We start from the raw sequence: 16,632 nt of genomic DNA, 5'->3' as shown, positions 1-16,632 counted from the left end.
GAAAGAGTTTGCCTATTTGAATAAAAATCTGTGCAGTATGGGGCCTATATGAGTCTAACACTGAAACTTGGACTTATGGGAAATTGCCTCCGGCCGCTTTTGTGCCAGCAGCACGGAGAACAGACAGGAGTAGTGGAGGCAGTTAAAGCCTTGGTGCGACAGTTCCCACCTATGCAGAAAGCCTGTCACAAGCAGAGGGATAGAATAATTGGACTTTGGCCTTTGTATCTTTTTCTATGGCGGAGCATTAACTTGACCTTACAAAGGCATAATGGCTTGATTTCTGCCAGGTGACCCCCACGCTGCTGTGGGATAATAACAGTAATCTAGCCAGTGCTCAGCACTGTTTCTCCCGTAGAGAAAGGCAGTATTTTAATCTTTTTTCTTTCTTTCTTTTTTTTTTCTTTTTAAAAAATGGTTTTCTAAACTGCAATTTTCTAATTGGTGTTGTTTTTTGAGATCTCTGCCAACTCTAGCCAACTGATGATTGGGGTCACTGAATATAATTACTTTAAATGAGGCCTAAAGCCCAGGTCCACCTAGCCTGAGATGCCTTAGGCAAGAGAATTTTGAACTGGGCTGCCCTTGTATTTTGTTAGGAAGAGATAATCATCTCCATTGGGCAGTCCAGATCTTAGGTGAGTTGTGCTTTTGAAAGTAGTTCTGTCTCTCCTTTGGTGCTGAGACTCCCAGCTTAGTGTGTTTATTTGTGGATGGAGGCTTTGGGTCAGGTATTTGTAATATTTGTCCATATGCTAACAGAGTAGAACAGAAGTATCGGGACAAATTAATGGCAGAGCTTCAGGACATGACGTAATCTTTTTTTTGTAGGTTGGAAGATTATGATGATCTCATGCAGATCTGGACACGTCAGAGTGAGACTCTGAAAGAAGCCTATAGTGAATATTTCCTTGCTGATCTCATAGGATGTCTAGATGAAGAAAACCAGGTAGCTGTTTGTGAGGTCAGTCTGCCATGAGCTCTGGTTTTGTCCAATCGTAACATTAGTGATGTTGCGTGAGGGTGAGTGCTTGCATTGCAGCTCAGTGAACAAAAAGAGCAAGCTCCCTTTTGGAAGGTAGAATTTGTGACATGCACACACACAATGTCCTCTGCCAGGTTCTTTGTGTTTTTTCTTCAGGAGTGATGTCTCCGGTTAAGTAAATGAAGCAGCAATTCCCAGTAGCTGTGTAGACCTTTTTCAAGTAATTGGAACACACCAATTTCTGAAGAAACTATGTTGCCAATTTAGGCATTTGCATTATAGATGACCAGTTTTCATTCCCAGTGAAAATTAATATTGCATGTGAAAACTAGTAGCCAATAGTACTTTCACAGTTAGAAATGCTGTACACTTTTCCCATCTACTGGCTCAGGCAGGCACGTTTTTGCTGAACTGAAGACAGAAACCCAGGAATTAATTTAAATAAGAAAGAAGTGGTAATAGTTAGCCTGCTGAAAATTCCTGTTAATATCTTCATGTGTTAGTAATTGTGTGTGGTATTGTAAGCTGATAGGCAGCATAACCTACTTAATTCCAGAAGTCTGCTTTCTATAGCAAATGATTTTATAAAACCTTAACATGTAATCACTACCATTGGAAGCCAAATGGGAAACAATAAACCATTAGTGTAATAGCACATTACAAACGGCTATCTTTATAAATAATACATTTCAATTGTACATTTATAGCTCAATATTACACCAGCGAAAGGTGTTTCAGGCCCTCATAGTTTATACTTGCTACGGCTGCCGCAGATTGGAAAGACACCTCCACACGAACCAAGATAGATGCCAATTTTCCCTGCAGAGAATGAAGCTGGCAACCTCTTTTTGCACATATGGTAGATGGATTGGTTAATCAGCCTCTGCTGAGCCTTGGGCCTAAAATTACATAGCAGCCAGACAAATGCAGCAACCCAGCTTTTGTTCAGTTACGCAAACAAGGCAAACAAACAATCACTTGTTGTTTGAGGGGAAAAAAATTAAACTTTATCTTTTATTATTTTTATTGGAGTGCTGATGGTCTGATAAAACAGCTATACAAATCCAGCATTGAGTTTTCATTATGTTTATAAAGGAGGCTTCCATTATGTGTATTAAAGAAAGAAATATTTTTTTGTTATGTGTGTTTCACCAGAAAGTTGCATATAGTACTGAAAATTGAAGAGCTTTCTTCTTCTAGAGTCATCTTAGCTTAAAGCCAAAAAACCTCCACCAATTCTCATTTTTCAGAGTGTATTTCTTTCTGAAGACTGCAACTTTCTGGAAACTTTCAGTACTAGTCAAACACACAGAGTAGCGTGCCATTTTAGCATTGTTGGGTTCTTGTCGTCTTCATACTCACTAGGGCATTTTTATATTTTTTTTTAAAGATTAGTCTTAGATTTTTATTTTTTTTTTTTAGAACTTGAAAATATATAGCACTTATAATTACTGCAAATAATACCATATACTGTATTAGATACTGTTTATTATTATATAATTGCTTTCTTGAATTAGTGATTTTCACAGGAAAATATAATACAATATTCAGTTTGAGCACAATTTTATTTACAGAAATTAATACACACATTACAGGAAAAAAAAATTTAACTTTTGCTGAAATAGTTCCTTTATACTTTCCTGTTATGCACAGCCAGAGGTGGAACACTGTGACTTTTCACAGAATCACAGAATGATAGGAGTTGGAAGGGAGCTCTGAAGATCATCCAGGTCAACCCCCCTGCCAGAGCAGGATCACCTAGACTAGGTCACACAGGAACACGTCCAGGCGGGTTTTGAACGTCTCCAGAGAAGGAGACTCCACAACCTCTCTGGGCAGCCTGGTCCAGTGCTCTGTAACCCTTACAGTAAAAAAGTTTTTCCTCAGGTTCAGATTGAACCTCCTATGCTTCAGCTTGCTCCCATTTCCCCTTGTCCTGTCATTTTATGTTTAAGCAATTTTTTGTTCAATTTTTTTGTCTTGACCTAAAATCACATGCTCATCTTTTATATATGTGTGACATTGCTTTTATGTTTCAGAATGGAGACATTGCAGTGGGATTCATGAGCTTATGTTCTCAAGTAAATGTTTCCTTGTTTCAAGAGTGCTTTGACTTAAGGCCTTTCCATGGTCTTTGTAAACCACATCCTGAAGATATTCTCAATATGCCACAGAAGCCAAGGATTGAAGAAGGTATCTGTATTCTAAAGTGCTAGATAGACTCAAGGTGCAATTATTTGTCCTTTCTGAATAGGCTTTGTAAAAGGTTGGAAGAAAATATAGGTTTACTAGCAAGAAAACTGAAATGAATGTATCTGTCTTGGAGAAGTTTGCCTGGTGCTTTCTAGTTCAGGAGAGAAATTTTGATAGTGCTGGTCTCTGAGTCAAAAGCTGTTGTTTGTGGGGACCTGATCTGTACCAGGTATGGGATAAACCTAGGTTTCAAGTTTTGGAAAGCTAAAGCATCAGGTATATTTTCTATCAGTTAGCTATAGTTGTGCTATGAATTGAGGACTTAACTTTGAAATCTGGTTCTGCTGTCTGTCAGTAACTGGTTAAACAGCTGGTTAACTGTGGCTGTTATGTTGTCCCAATTACTTGTGTCTTCTTGTTTCCTTGTAGTCCAATTTCTGCTCCCTTTTCTTATTGTTTGCAGCCTTCTGGGTTACAAGATTTTGGGAGATCAGGGACTGTCTCTTTATTCTGTTTTTATATTGAGCACAATACAACAGCACATCTACAAGCCACCTTACTGCAAATGATAAAAAACAGTAATGTGAATATGTCATCTGTTTGTAGAACAGAAGTGTCATGTAAATGATTTACAGTTGTCATCTTTATTTTTCAGTGTCAAAGGGCTTTTTGTGCAGAAGGGCAACATTTTGCTATCTACTAATTACCAGTAATAGAATTAAAAGAAACACTGTTAGGTTGTTACATGTCTGCTTGTCTGAACACAAAGCAGCAGGCAGAAAAAGGCAACTAGGGAGCTACAGAGCAGTCACCAGCTGGTATCTGGGAGCTGACAGGCATGGAAGAGAAAAGGGAACTAAAAAAGATTTTATAGCTGCTCCTGTGGACTTCCCCTCCCCTGCAAAGAAGCATCTTGCAAATAAGAGATGAAGGAACCCAGCTATCTCCTCCTGGAGCTTCAGGAGTGTTATTTCAGACGTATGTAGAAACATAACTGAGACTGAGGGAGGAAGAAGGATCACTCACGGTAGCCTCTCCTGAAAACTGGCTGGGACGTAGTCCTGGGCAGTCTGCTCTGGGTGTCCCTGCTGGAGCAGAGGGCTTGGCCAGGATGGCCTCCAGTGGCCCCTTCCAACCTCAGCCATTCTGTGATGCTACCTGGTTCTGGTAAAACCCTTAGACACTTGGGTGTGCTCTCCTTGTGCAAGGACTGCAGGCTGTAGGCTCATATTGTGTGGCAAATTCTGTGCTGCTGAGCCTTTTAGTGAGTATGTGGTTATAGGTTTTTAACAATACAGCTGTTACATATTTTTTAACATTTAGAAAATCTGAGACTTGTTGTAAATGTGAAAACTTAGCATAATCAACTGTTCTAGTCAGGTTCTTACGTGACTCTTGTCAACCTAGTATGTGAGTGCTTTTCAGAAATTTGTTAAGCAACATGGTTAGCAGTCTCACGTGTTTATCTCTCTTCTTTCCTCTCTGTTTAAAATCTGTTCTTTTTGAGGGCTGATACTGGTTTGCAGTCCTGTGCATTTCCTTCAAGTAAGTTTTTAAAAGCAGTGGTATCCCTCTATTTGGAATGACAAGAGCAGCTCCGAGGAAAAAGATAATTATTTGTAGGCTTTTCCAGATAGCTTGAGCACAAATCATTGATGATCTCAAGGACAGACACCTGAGAAGGTACTTGACTATTGTAAGCTGAGAACCTGACTCTGATACTATTCTTCAAAGAGATCCACTAGAAATTTAATAGTAAAATTAGAGTTAGCTCATGGCTATACACTGCTGAGGAATATTATTTCTGTTATCACTTAATAATAATTAAAATTATTGTTGTTGCTTTCTACATTTTAAAATGTAAACAAACAATTATAACATTTTAAGAAGTGTTGGTTGTCCTGAAACATTGTCACTCGTTGTTTATACCTGCCCAGTATGGCCAAAAAGAGAGAGATTAAACTAAAGGCTGTGGTAGTTGCATTTCAGAGAAAGGAAAAAGGAAAGAGGAAACAAAAAAATCAAACATATACTATTATTACTCTAATTTGTAATACCAGTTCAATAAGCATTAGCTTGTCACAAGTTACAGAAGTTTGTTATGGTTTATTGAAAATACATGCTTTATACGATAGGTATTCTATAAACAGCTATTCTTTTTGTTACACATTTGACATGACTATGAACAAGAAGTCTATATTTTTCAAACAGTTTAGATGAAAAGCTTTACATCAGTAGAGGATGTGGACTTTCTTTTAATGAATTCAAAGGCTGAGAATTTAAAATGCAAGCTGCATTCCTTTGTAGAGTAATTTTATGTTCCCACATGAAAAAACAAAACCATACTAAGGATATTTTTTCAAGCTCTTTAGCTAGTAAGTAGAGACCACAGGTTGATATTATTTTTCCTTTCAAAATGTAATACTGAATAATAGTGAAAGAGTATACAAAAATCCGACATTAACACAATATTGATATGCCACTTACGTTTCAGGGTAATTACAGTAATTTGGATGTTACTCTATATGGTGTCATGAATTAGTAGCTAGAAAACATTATGGTGCAGTGGGAATGATTCAAGGGCTTTTCATCAGGCTTATGGTGAACTGGCTTCTTGATCCTGCTGACTGTTAACTCTGCTAACAACCCAGCAATCACTGAATTATTTTAATTTTCTCTTTGTTCATGTTCCTTACTTCATTTAGTGCAACAATATTTATGTTCTTCCCAGTCACTTGTGTACAGCCTATGTGTAAACAGTGATGCAGCTACGTTTGACAGTAGTGGATGGTGGAGCCATTAAGGGATTTAATTTTCCTATAAAGTCAGAAACAACATATCAATATTTACATGACAAGAGGCTTGTATTAATTAACTTCTGACACCTGCAAGGCTGTTTATAATGAGAAATGTAGCTGGGTTAATCAAGATGACATTTGATCATTTCTGTGAAGTCTCACATCTGTGATACCCCTGGAGAAACCATGGTTTCTAACCCTTGTGTTTCTTCTTGCCCTGCATGTTGCATCTGCATTCTTTTCTACTAACAAAGAAACAGATTTTCAGATAAGCATTTCTTCATATTTTTAGAAATCTGTTATGTGGGTGTACGTAGCTTAAATGGGTTTCCCAAGGTAGAGTTCAGAGAGAAAAGTGAAGAATTTTGTTGTGCTGGGTTTTTTGAATTTGTTTTTCTTCCTCCTGGAGCTCAGAAACTTGAACTTCCTTGTGTTACTGGAGCTTTCAAATCCAACCATGTCCTGGCCTGATGAGTTTTCTGCAGAAGTGGTACCTACACCTCAAGAGTTTATTAGTGAAAGCTTATTTTCAGGCTTTATTTTTACATATTAAAACAAACTGGGAAGCTTGCTTTAATTGACTTAAGCACTTGACCAGAGATACTGTATATATATGCTGTGTGTGCACATGTCTGTATATAAAAAAATATATGTATTGCATCGTACATGTGTGTATCATGGCAGACAATGTTTAAATATTGATTTGATGGCTACAAGTAATTGTATCCTATAACCTTGGTTTTCTGTTTGCCCACAAAAATATTATTACTTAGGTTGGAATGAGCTAGACTAGAATGTTACTGTAATGTTATTGCGGATGGTAGGATGGTCCATCATGCAGAGTCTTGGGTCAAAGTGAGAGGACAAACTGACAAAGATTGATGGAAGAGCGACCACCTTTTATAAGAAGTAAAACAGAGTTTAGAGAGCTAATGAGGTTTAGCAACTGTGAAGGGAATTAAAATCCCTGTTTCTTGTCTCAGTAAGTAAAGGTTCTGGCTTGACTAGGATTTATTCTGAATTTCAGTTCTGTTAGGAGAACTAATCTGAGAATCAAAAGCCCTTGCTTCTGATCATCAGAAAACAAGTTAGCAGCAGGCTCAGGGTTTAAGATACCACTCAGTACACTAATGACTCATTTTAGGGTAAAAGATAGGGTAAGAATTTATTACATATAATACACGAGTTAGGAATTGCTTTCAAACTGTGTCTTGTTCCATTCTTCTTTTATAACCAGTTCTCTGATTTTTGCATTGAGATCAAACAGTCTAATGAAGTTCTAGCCAAGTAACTGTAGGAGGGTCTATTTTAACTGTGATTGTTAAAAATAAAGAAACCTTTCTATAGAAGTAGTCTGACACACTCCTCAGTTATTGCTGTGATTCTGAGGGTTAAACTTGCATTTTTAAGCCAGATGCATCTATTGTTTTTCATTACTCAGATGAAGATAAAAGCAACCAAACAAATCAAGAAACAGAGGCTGTTTCATCTCAAAACCTTGAACATATTCATGATCAGGATGCAGCTGTGCAGGTAATACCACTGTACACAGCAGTGCTGATAACTTTAAAAGCTAATTTAAAGCAAAGATGGAGTCTACTAGAACAAGCAATGCTTATTATTTCCACTCCTGCACTGTCCTCTGCTTGAGCTCACACTTACATCTACTGTTGTGCCTAGATCAGAAGCTGTTCTAGCTAGGATCTGGATAGAGGTGGTTATAATTATTAATTAGGTGAGTTTTCCCATCCAGTTCCACATGAACAGCCAAACAGCTTGGGGGTGGGAATAAAGGCACTAAGAGGAGAAAAAGGATAGGGGTCTGTTTGTGCAGGTCTGCTGCTGAGTAAAGGTGTGTGGAAACACAACTTCGAGCAGGCTTCTCTGCCAAAGTGGAGAGAGAGCATTCCTGTAACAGACAGGGCAAGAGTCATCTTATTCTGAAGATCTGTGAGTCCTGAGATTTTGACTTGACTGTGTTACTCAGCTAAAAATCTGCTACTGACGGAAAGCTACCAAAGCTGAAAAGCAGCAACATGGCTTCAGTTTTCCCCTGTAATGTGTAGAAGTTAAAGGGCACATGTTCTACCTGTGCCTCTTCTGTTGAGTGAAGCTTGACCTGATAAGAGTGTTAATATGAAATGTGTTGGTGCAGCATAAATCAGCAGACAATTCATCCCAAGAAACTTTAAGTGATTGCATCTGTCTCTAGTCTCTCTCTCAGTACTGTATCAAAGCTGCTCTAGTTCTTCTCATTACTGTTCATTTCCATTTCCACAATATTATCTTCATGGATCTCATTTTCTTTAACGTATCTGTAACTTTCATACTGAAAACAAATTCTTGTTCAGAAACATATCTGAAAGATATTTTATTGCCTCACAAAGGGATTCTAATGGTAACCAGTAGTGTTTTAATATATTGCCCTTCAGCAAGAATGTATATATTTTTAAAGGTTACTTTTATCTAGTGTGTCAGAAACAGGTAGCTGTTGTATTAAAAATACCCCCTTGAACTTCTGTGTTTGTCAAAATGTGACAAGTAAAAAAAATACATCCTTGTATGTCTGCTTGGAATGTTATAAGATAGGAATGATGCAAAGCCTTTTAATTAAAACATTAAATATTTTCTGAAATGTTTTAAGTGATCATTTGTCTATGATTATTGCAGAAAGATGGAGCCATTACCAGAGGCAAAGATTTCAAAGCCTCAGCAACACCCCTCCTCAAGACTGAGGAAGAAGATGCTTTTCGTCCAGTATACAGAGGAACTTCAAATGCTTTCTGTATCCGTCTGTTTTGTATTGATGAGGACCATGAAGCTAGGTAAGTATGGATGAATAGTTACTGCTTTCCTAATTTCATAACATTCAATATTATGTTTTTAGGACAAATCTGAAAGTGACAGCACCGGCTGTAGTTCTGTTGGATTTTTCTTTTCTGGCCTCTTTTTTAATTTCTCTTTTAACTTCATTACTAACTTACTGAAATTTTCAACCTCCAGCTGCAGCTTCCTATCTCTGGTAGGACTGTGTGGACAAAGAGTTAAGAAACTTTTTTTGTTGGAAAACCGCTGGTTGAAATTGCGGAAGAAGGCCACTTCTTCCTCTGAAGAAATGTTCATTCCAAAGCTGACTAAGTCTAAAAGAGCTAGACGTTATGCTACTGGTCATCTCTGCTCATGGGGCAATGAAGCTGTTTTTAACTCTGCAGTTATATTTTCTCACTTCTAAACACTCACTCTTCCATCACTGAGAGAATGGATTCAGTTTTCTAGAATCCACTACAGCAGAGGAAAGACAAAGGCTTTTTAATCTTAAAATGATTGCTTCTGCTGACCTTAAACCCTTAGATCTTGTCAAGTAGAATAGATCTATAAATGTGGTTTTGGCATTTTTTTTCCCCCAAATTTCTCTGCACCCTTCAAGAGAGAACCTATACTTAACCACATCAGTAAAAGCTTCTCCAAGAACTTGTCCCTTTCTGATTGTAAATGCACCCTGCTTTTGTTTATAGATCCTAGAAAGAAAAATAAAACATGGAGATACTTAGAAAAAGAGACAGAAAGAGGCTGAGCACACCCAAGATCTTCCACACTTTAAAATACATGTAATTTCTAGAGACACAGCGTATCAGTAGCACTGACTTTGTAGATAAGTCTGACAACTGTGGTACCATTTGAAGAAACATCCTTCTACTTGTAGTAATAGTCGTTCATGACTGACAACATCTGAACTTACCTGGCTTAAAAGAAATTTAGCAATAAACTTCCTTGAAAACTCAGAAGAAAATTCAGAACTCCTTGAAAACTAATTCCATTTATTAAGCTGTTTCTTGATGAAGGAGGGGACCTTTCCAAAGGGATTAAACACTCTGAATCTGCTACAAATGCAAATATCTTAAGTTACTAAAGCAAAGCAAACACATAGCCTTCTTGGTACATATTTACTGAGTAATATAGCTCGAATTCATTAGAGAGAGAAAGGCAGTGCTAGAAGCCTGTGATGTACTTAGAAACACTGATCAACAACATACAATAGAACAGTTACACTGCAGAGAGTCCATTCCAGAATAATTCATTTATGGACAATCTGGTCTAAAACAAAATTAAAACAAGATAATTATTCTAGAAGAAAATAACTTTGTTTTTAAATAATACTGAGGTGAAGGACTTGCTCGAGAATGACTTCATTATGCTGAAATAGCAATTCGAAGCAGTTATCTGTAACTATGTCAGGAAATAACCTCTCTGTACACTAGTAGAGTTCTCTGCTCATAGCATCCTGCTTTAGATAAGGATCTGTCACTTTTTTTTGTTGCACTCTTCTGGCATTCTACCCTTCATATGCACCAGTTTTGTTTCTGTTCAAGATATGTTCACAGTGTTTATCGTTGAACACTGCAGTCTCTTTCTTTTTTCTCTGGAGACCACCGGGACAGTTTGGATTCCAAGATGGGTATCTGTGGAAAAGATAGCATTCCTTTCTGAAGACTTATTCAAAGATTAACACTCATGCAAGATCCTCTCCTCAGAGCTGGGGAATCTGCAGATCATGGTGTTTTCAAATACTTTGCTTGTATGCTTCCTTCGTGTGCATTTGCTTGGTCCACCTGTTTGTAAAAGAAACATTAGAAAAGCAAATACGTTTGGAAGGATGGCATGAGGTAATCCTGACTGTATCTCAGCATCTTGTCCTGAAGAAGTTACTGCTGACCCTGCACAGCGTGGATCCGGAAACAGTAGTTTGGTTGCAGCATAGGTATGATTGCATCTCGGCCCTCAAGGGAAGTTTACTGCTGGGGAATTTGTGTTACCCAGCAAAATTGCTAAATGTTTCCATCTCTTGAATCTAGAGCTGTTATGTGCTTGTTTGTGCATTGACAATGAAATGCAAAAGAACTGAATTGCTGTTGTATCTGCAGATATTTGATAACTTTTTAAGCTCCCTGAAAAATCTCCTTCCATTCTTGTGTTCCTTGCTATCAGGAAGGTGCTGGATGCCACAGAATAGAAAACTACATTGCGATGGCACTTTCCTTTCCCGTGTTTAGCTAGTCTATTGATTAGTCATAATTATGTATTATATAGGTGAATATATAGTACCCTATTCCAGATCTGTATTTATAGCTTTTAAAAAAGTTTTCATACAATCATAGATATTTTAATTGGAAATTATTTCTCTTTTCAGTAATATTATTAATGAAGTAATTAAAGGGAACTTAATTACAGGTCTGGATGGAGAAGATGTTTTACCAGTATTTTTAAGTAATGTATATCCCTATTTAATTTCTCCAAAAGACACATTTTGTACAGTGGAAAAATATGTTACAAAGCTTCAGCATAACTCTATTTGATGGGTTTAGAGCTCTTTGATATCTGTACATATAGGAGAAACAGAAAGAATTTGTTAGATTTCTCATGTCTTTTTAAACTCAGATTTCACATTTCACTGTCACCATGGAAAAGAGAGTGGAATTACTCTAAACCAGTAGGTAAGAAGTGGAAAGAAGTAAAGTGTTCAGAAACAATTTCAAAGTATTGATGTTCCTGTTAGTCTGATAAAGTACATTGGATAGGTTTACTAAGTGGATAGTGACAGAACTCTTGGTACTGAATGAAAATACTGTGGAACACAGCAACAACTGATTGTAACCTCCATTAATGTTTGCGGTACGCTAATGCTGCTCTGACAGTCCATGAATGAATTCTGAGAAATGTTGGAGACAACAATATGAGAGTAATATTTTTTTCCTTTTGGTGAAGAGCCTAATGTTTTGATATTATTTAAAACATTTGGGTTTCTTGTTAATAGTGATGCTTTAAACATTAAAAGTCAACGACTGATGTGCCGCATGCAACATCTGCAGTTCATTAATGATGAACTAACAGGACTGTCTGATTAGTGCTGTGAATAAATATTCCTTGCATTTATGAGGATGTAAATATTGAAATGTGTAGGATCGATCTGATATGTGCTTTATTTAACAATGTTTACTCTTGGTTGCAGATCGCTGGATTTTTTGCCTTATGTTTTCAAGCTTTTTCCAGTATGTATAATTAAAGTTTTAAAGTTTGTATGCATGTGTTTGTGTGATGGGATGGTAGTGCAGTTCTCAGCCAGAATATTTAGATATGACGCTTGAGTAAGTCGATGACTCACGGGATTATGCTGTGACTGGTTACCCAGAAGAGTCTGACTCCTCTCCTTGGCTGCTTCTGGGCTTTAGGTATTGCATAGGTAAGTCCTTCATTTATGTTCCACAGGGACTTTTCTGAGATGCAAATTTAGAAAGCAAATATTTCAAACTCCTTTAAATCATCTATAGATCCAGACTGTACCTAAATTAAAAATAAAATTAAGGAAAATACCTTAAAGGAAATGGAGTTAAAGCCTAGAAAACAGCAGTGTTCACGAAATTCATACTATTTACATATAGCCTAAACAGTAGCACTGAAGGTTTTTATGCAGCAAATAATGATGTTAATTTAGAGTGCAGTAGCTATTTCACATTAACCCTGTGTGATAAGTCTTTATCTGAGACAACAAAGTCCACTGTCTGAGACATTCCTAATGCACACTGCAGTGTATTGTAAATTCACACTGTAAATTACTGCCTAGTAGTAACCTTTAGAGACAAGCCTTGGTGACCAGAGATACAGACTAGGCCCTAAATATCAGCATGTTCAACAGTGCTGCTTTCACTAAAGAAAATTCTGGAGAAAGTGAACACAGGAAACACTTCAAATCTCTTTAAGTAATTTATCCACCAATGTACCTGTCATTTCTTGAAACAAAATGTCACCAGGTATAGTGAGAAAAATCAATCACATAGTGTGCTTAAATAGAAGAAAAGGAACAAGATTCAAAGAATATCTTTCTACTGAAAAGATACTGTAGAATAATCAGCCAGAATAAACCAATTAAACATCTTCCAGATATGTGCTACTTGAGAATCTCAGCGTGTATCATGCTGCATGAAGTGTCTTCCTGAATTGTCAGAGTCCTTCAACATCCCTGTGTGCAGTGATATTATCTTAAAGCATGGATTCAATAAAAAGGGGTAGGAGAGACTCTGGTGGAAGGGAGTGCTTGAACAGTTTGAAACTATAAAGTTATTTGTGGTATGTGGTTTTATCTCCAGAGGATGCTCTCTTTCATCTGAAAGTGTTCAACAAAGATTCCTGCATTCCTTTGCACCTCTGCAGCCTTTACAGCACAGGTCTCTGAGCAATTACATTGACTGCCCATACGGTGCATCTTTTATGTGTGTGCACCCTGAAGTGCTTGCATGCCAGCAGTGCCAGATTTGGGACAAGTGGGTCACTGCATCTTTTATGTGTGTGCACCCTGAAGTGCTTGCATGCCAGCAGTGCCAAATTTGGGACAAGTGGGTCACTGCTACACATATAGAAACTTGCATTCATCAGGTCTTCTGTGCCTGCAGTGCAAAGTCAATCTGTGGGCACACACTGGCTGTTTGGTCAGCATTTTAGGATATACTGCTCTAGTTGGTGGTCTCACTTGGCTGCAAAGGTGCAAAAGATCCCAGACAGACAGACATTGTTCTAAAATGTCCCTACAGAAGAATAGTAAGGTAGAAAAAAGGACCTTTTAAGGGAAAATGTTAGCCCTAAAAGTGTGGCTAAAAGAGATAATGTTCCTACCGGGCAGTTAGAATCACTTAGTTTGAAAAAGACCTTTAAGATCAGAGTCCAACCATTGACCTAGCACTGCCAACTTGACCACTAAACCATGTCCCTAAGCAGCACATCAGACTCTGTGATCATTGTAGGCCCCTTCCAGCTGAAATATGCTGTTCTATTGAGGAAGAGGGGAGGTGGAAAGAAAGGACCTCTAGGGAATATCAGGATATTAACTACTAAGTCTTTACTATGGGAGCTAAAAGACCCATTTCTGTGAGCCAACTTAATGTTGAGGTCATCAGTTCCTTTCTCCTGGCATCAAGCCATCTAGGTAGAGCAACACTTAGAGTGTACGTGCATTGTAAGTACTGCAGTCAGTTTGTTTTCTTTCTGTTCCCTCCAGTCAGAAACTTTTGTGTAACACTTACATTTAGATCACCAAGAGCCTTTATTGTCTGCAAATCTTTTTCAGGACAGAGACTTCTGTGTCATCCTTGTACCACATCATGTACCAGAGTTCCACCTGATCCAGAGTTTTGTTCGAGTTGTCCCCTTCTGTACTTCCAATCTTGGTCGTGAGCTTTATGTGTTCCACCGTGCAGGATTGCTCAAGTGAGTTGTGTGCCTTGTAACACATTATGTACTCAGAGCTATTTTTATGTAATATACTTGCGTCATCCAACCTGGCACCAGATGGGTATTCCTTTGTTATGTCAGACCAAGCTGGTATTCTGCACAGTACAGCACAACATCTTGCAAAAATGGCAGCTTGAGTCCCCAGAACAGTACAGTTGAATAGCACAGGACTGTGCCTAGAGCAATTAGGCACAGAGCTAAATAACTTAGTCTTTAGCAGTACTACTGCAGCTGTCTTGCTTCCTGTTCTGGAGTGAATCCTAAGCCTACTCAGTGTCTCTACACAGCACTATACTAGACAGTGTAGAAATAGCCTTATATTTTCAGTAAAATCAAGTAGTAACATGATTTTTAATGAAACAAAAAATGATATAACTAAAAATGTAAAAGCCAGCAGTCTTCTGACTGCCAGCATTTTGATATAGTTTCCTTTAAGTAAAAACAAAAAGTGCAATGACAAGATTAATTTATAATTTGTATATTTAGTACTAACTTAATGAAGACGATTGTTGGTACCGATCAACTTAGCTTCTGCAAGTTACCTCATTGTAGAACAAGGCCAGTAGAGAAACATGGTGCAGTGTTTGGCCCTTCAGACTCAGGTTAGGTTGCATAACATTGATACTCAAGGCCTGGTGTAGATTTAAGTCTTGGAAACGTGGTATAACTCTTAAGAGAAGTGCAATAACGCATTTCTGAAACATGCAGGACACAGCAGTAATCTTGTTGAGTATTTTATATAATTGCTCTCTTTTTTTTTTTGGTGTTGTATCATTTATTTCATACCTTTCAATTTCTGTGATACTTTGAATGCTTCTGTAGTCTGAAATACTGGTGAACTGGGACACAAAACCTCTCTTATTATGACTTCTATTACATGGTATGAGTTTTCCAATGCTTTGTTTGTATAACAAGCCTATACTGGCCCAAACACCAAGCTTAATCTGTGGCACAGTTAGAGGTTTTCTTTTTTTTTTGGTCTTAATGTAGCTAAATATTGTGCTATTTCAGAGAAATACTTCTGTTTTAATTGCATACTTAATCACCTTTGATGGTATACAAATAGCTTATGCAGGAACGGGCCAGCTACTCTTGGACCTATGCAGAAGGTTTTTACCACGGGCTGGAATTGGGCTTCTGTGTACTATGTAAGAATCCAGCTGGCTGAAAGGAAAGCCACTGGAGTAATTCCTGTTAATCTCAGCCACAGCTGTTCATTAATCCACCAGTAGGATTGGTAGTCATACATCCCCTTGCGATTTTGGTCAAAATTAAACTTGTTATCAAGACTTCTGTTAAAAAAAACCCTTACAATTCTGATTAAATTGTGCATATTCCAAATGATACCAGCCCTTCCATGAACACAGTACAGGGTCATGAGTAACGTTTTCCAAATGCCCCTGCAGCTGTGCAGGAAAGTAAGGAAAAGTAGACTTTAGTTGAAGTTCAGGATCAGAAAAGCTATGGAAGAAACCAGATGAGGCCTTTAGAAAGTTTCTGAAAAACAAAAAACTTGGTGCACAACAGCAGATACTTACTCTCTTAGATAAAACCAAAATATGAAGATGTAAAAGATCAATACATTGTACTTGCACCAAGGGCTTTCAAAAGGCATGTGAGTGAAAAGGAAGTCACAGAAAATAGATTAAAAGAAAAACGGGGGTAAGAAGATGGGAATATGAAGACATGAAAGGGCAAAATCAGAAGAGGCACAGGCACAAAATGAGATACTGATTAGTAAAGGTTGTAAAAGGAATAAGAAAAAGTGTTAAGTACACAAAAAGCAAGAGTGCAGCAAATGGAAGTATAGATCTGCTACTTCAGGAGAAAAAATAACAGATGACAAGGCGTAGGCTAAAATGCTTAATGGATACTTTCCATCCATTTTCACTAAAAAGCGTAATAATAATAATAGCATCCTGGTTTCTGAGCAGTCAAAGGAATCAGGCATTTAGAATGAGTTAATTCATTACTGGAAGAGAAATGAGCACAGACCTTGGATAGTCCTTTCTACTATTTCATACTCACCGTAGATCTGGTGGGTTTATTTTTTTTTTAATGGTTTTAATTTTTTGCATGCTCTGGTTTTCATAATATTAAAAATGTAGTTCATTATTGGCACAACTTTCTTCTCTTGTACATAGATAGGGAGAAAAACTCACTTGCTGGGCTCAGTGGAGTAGCAGGAGGACTGCACGCTCATGGGTTGCAGAGTGAACCATATTGCTCATCTTGCTGACCTTCATCCTTGTCACTTGTTTGATCTTGTAATTATCTGTCTGTGGAAATGTGTGAGGAAATGTGGAAATTAATCTGATGTTCACTTAGAAGTTCAGGATTAGTTTGTAATCACAGAATCGCTCAGTTGGAAAAGAC

General features: G+C 37.7%; 1 protein-coding gene across 1 annotated transcript in view; it reads left to right on the top strand.

Moving 5' to 3' along the window:
- LOC104546225 (uncharacterized protein C20orf26-like) overlaps positions 1-14,236 on the top strand; it is a 25,896-nt gene extending 11,660 nt beyond the window's left edge. The window contains exons 6-11 of the mRNA XM_010191562.1: positions 832-964; positions 3,025-3,178; positions 7,418-7,509; positions 8,647-8,801; positions 11,984-12,023; positions 14,093-14,236. Coding sequence (XP_010189864.1) covers positions 832-964; positions 3,025-3,178; positions 7,418-7,509; positions 8,647-8,801; positions 11,984-12,023; positions 14,093-14,236 — 718 coding nt within the window. The remainder of the gene's footprint in view (positions 1-831; positions 965-3,024; positions 3,179-7,417; positions 7,510-8,646; positions 8,802-11,983; positions 12,024-14,092) is intronic.
- The last annotated feature ends 2,396 nt before the right edge of the window (positions 14,237-16,632 follow it).

This window comes from Mesitornis unicolor, unplaced genomic scaffold (genome assembly GCF_000695765.1).
Source record: "Mesitornis unicolor isolate BGI_N332 unplaced genomic scaffold, ASM69576v1 scaffold36459, whole genome shotgun sequence".
Lineage (NCBI taxonomy): Eukaryota > Metazoa > Chordata > Aves > Mesitornithiformes > Mesitornithidae > Mesitornis > Mesitornis unicolor.
Note: the sequence above shows the minus strand (reverse complement) of the source record. Positions and strands in the feature narration are given on the sequence as shown.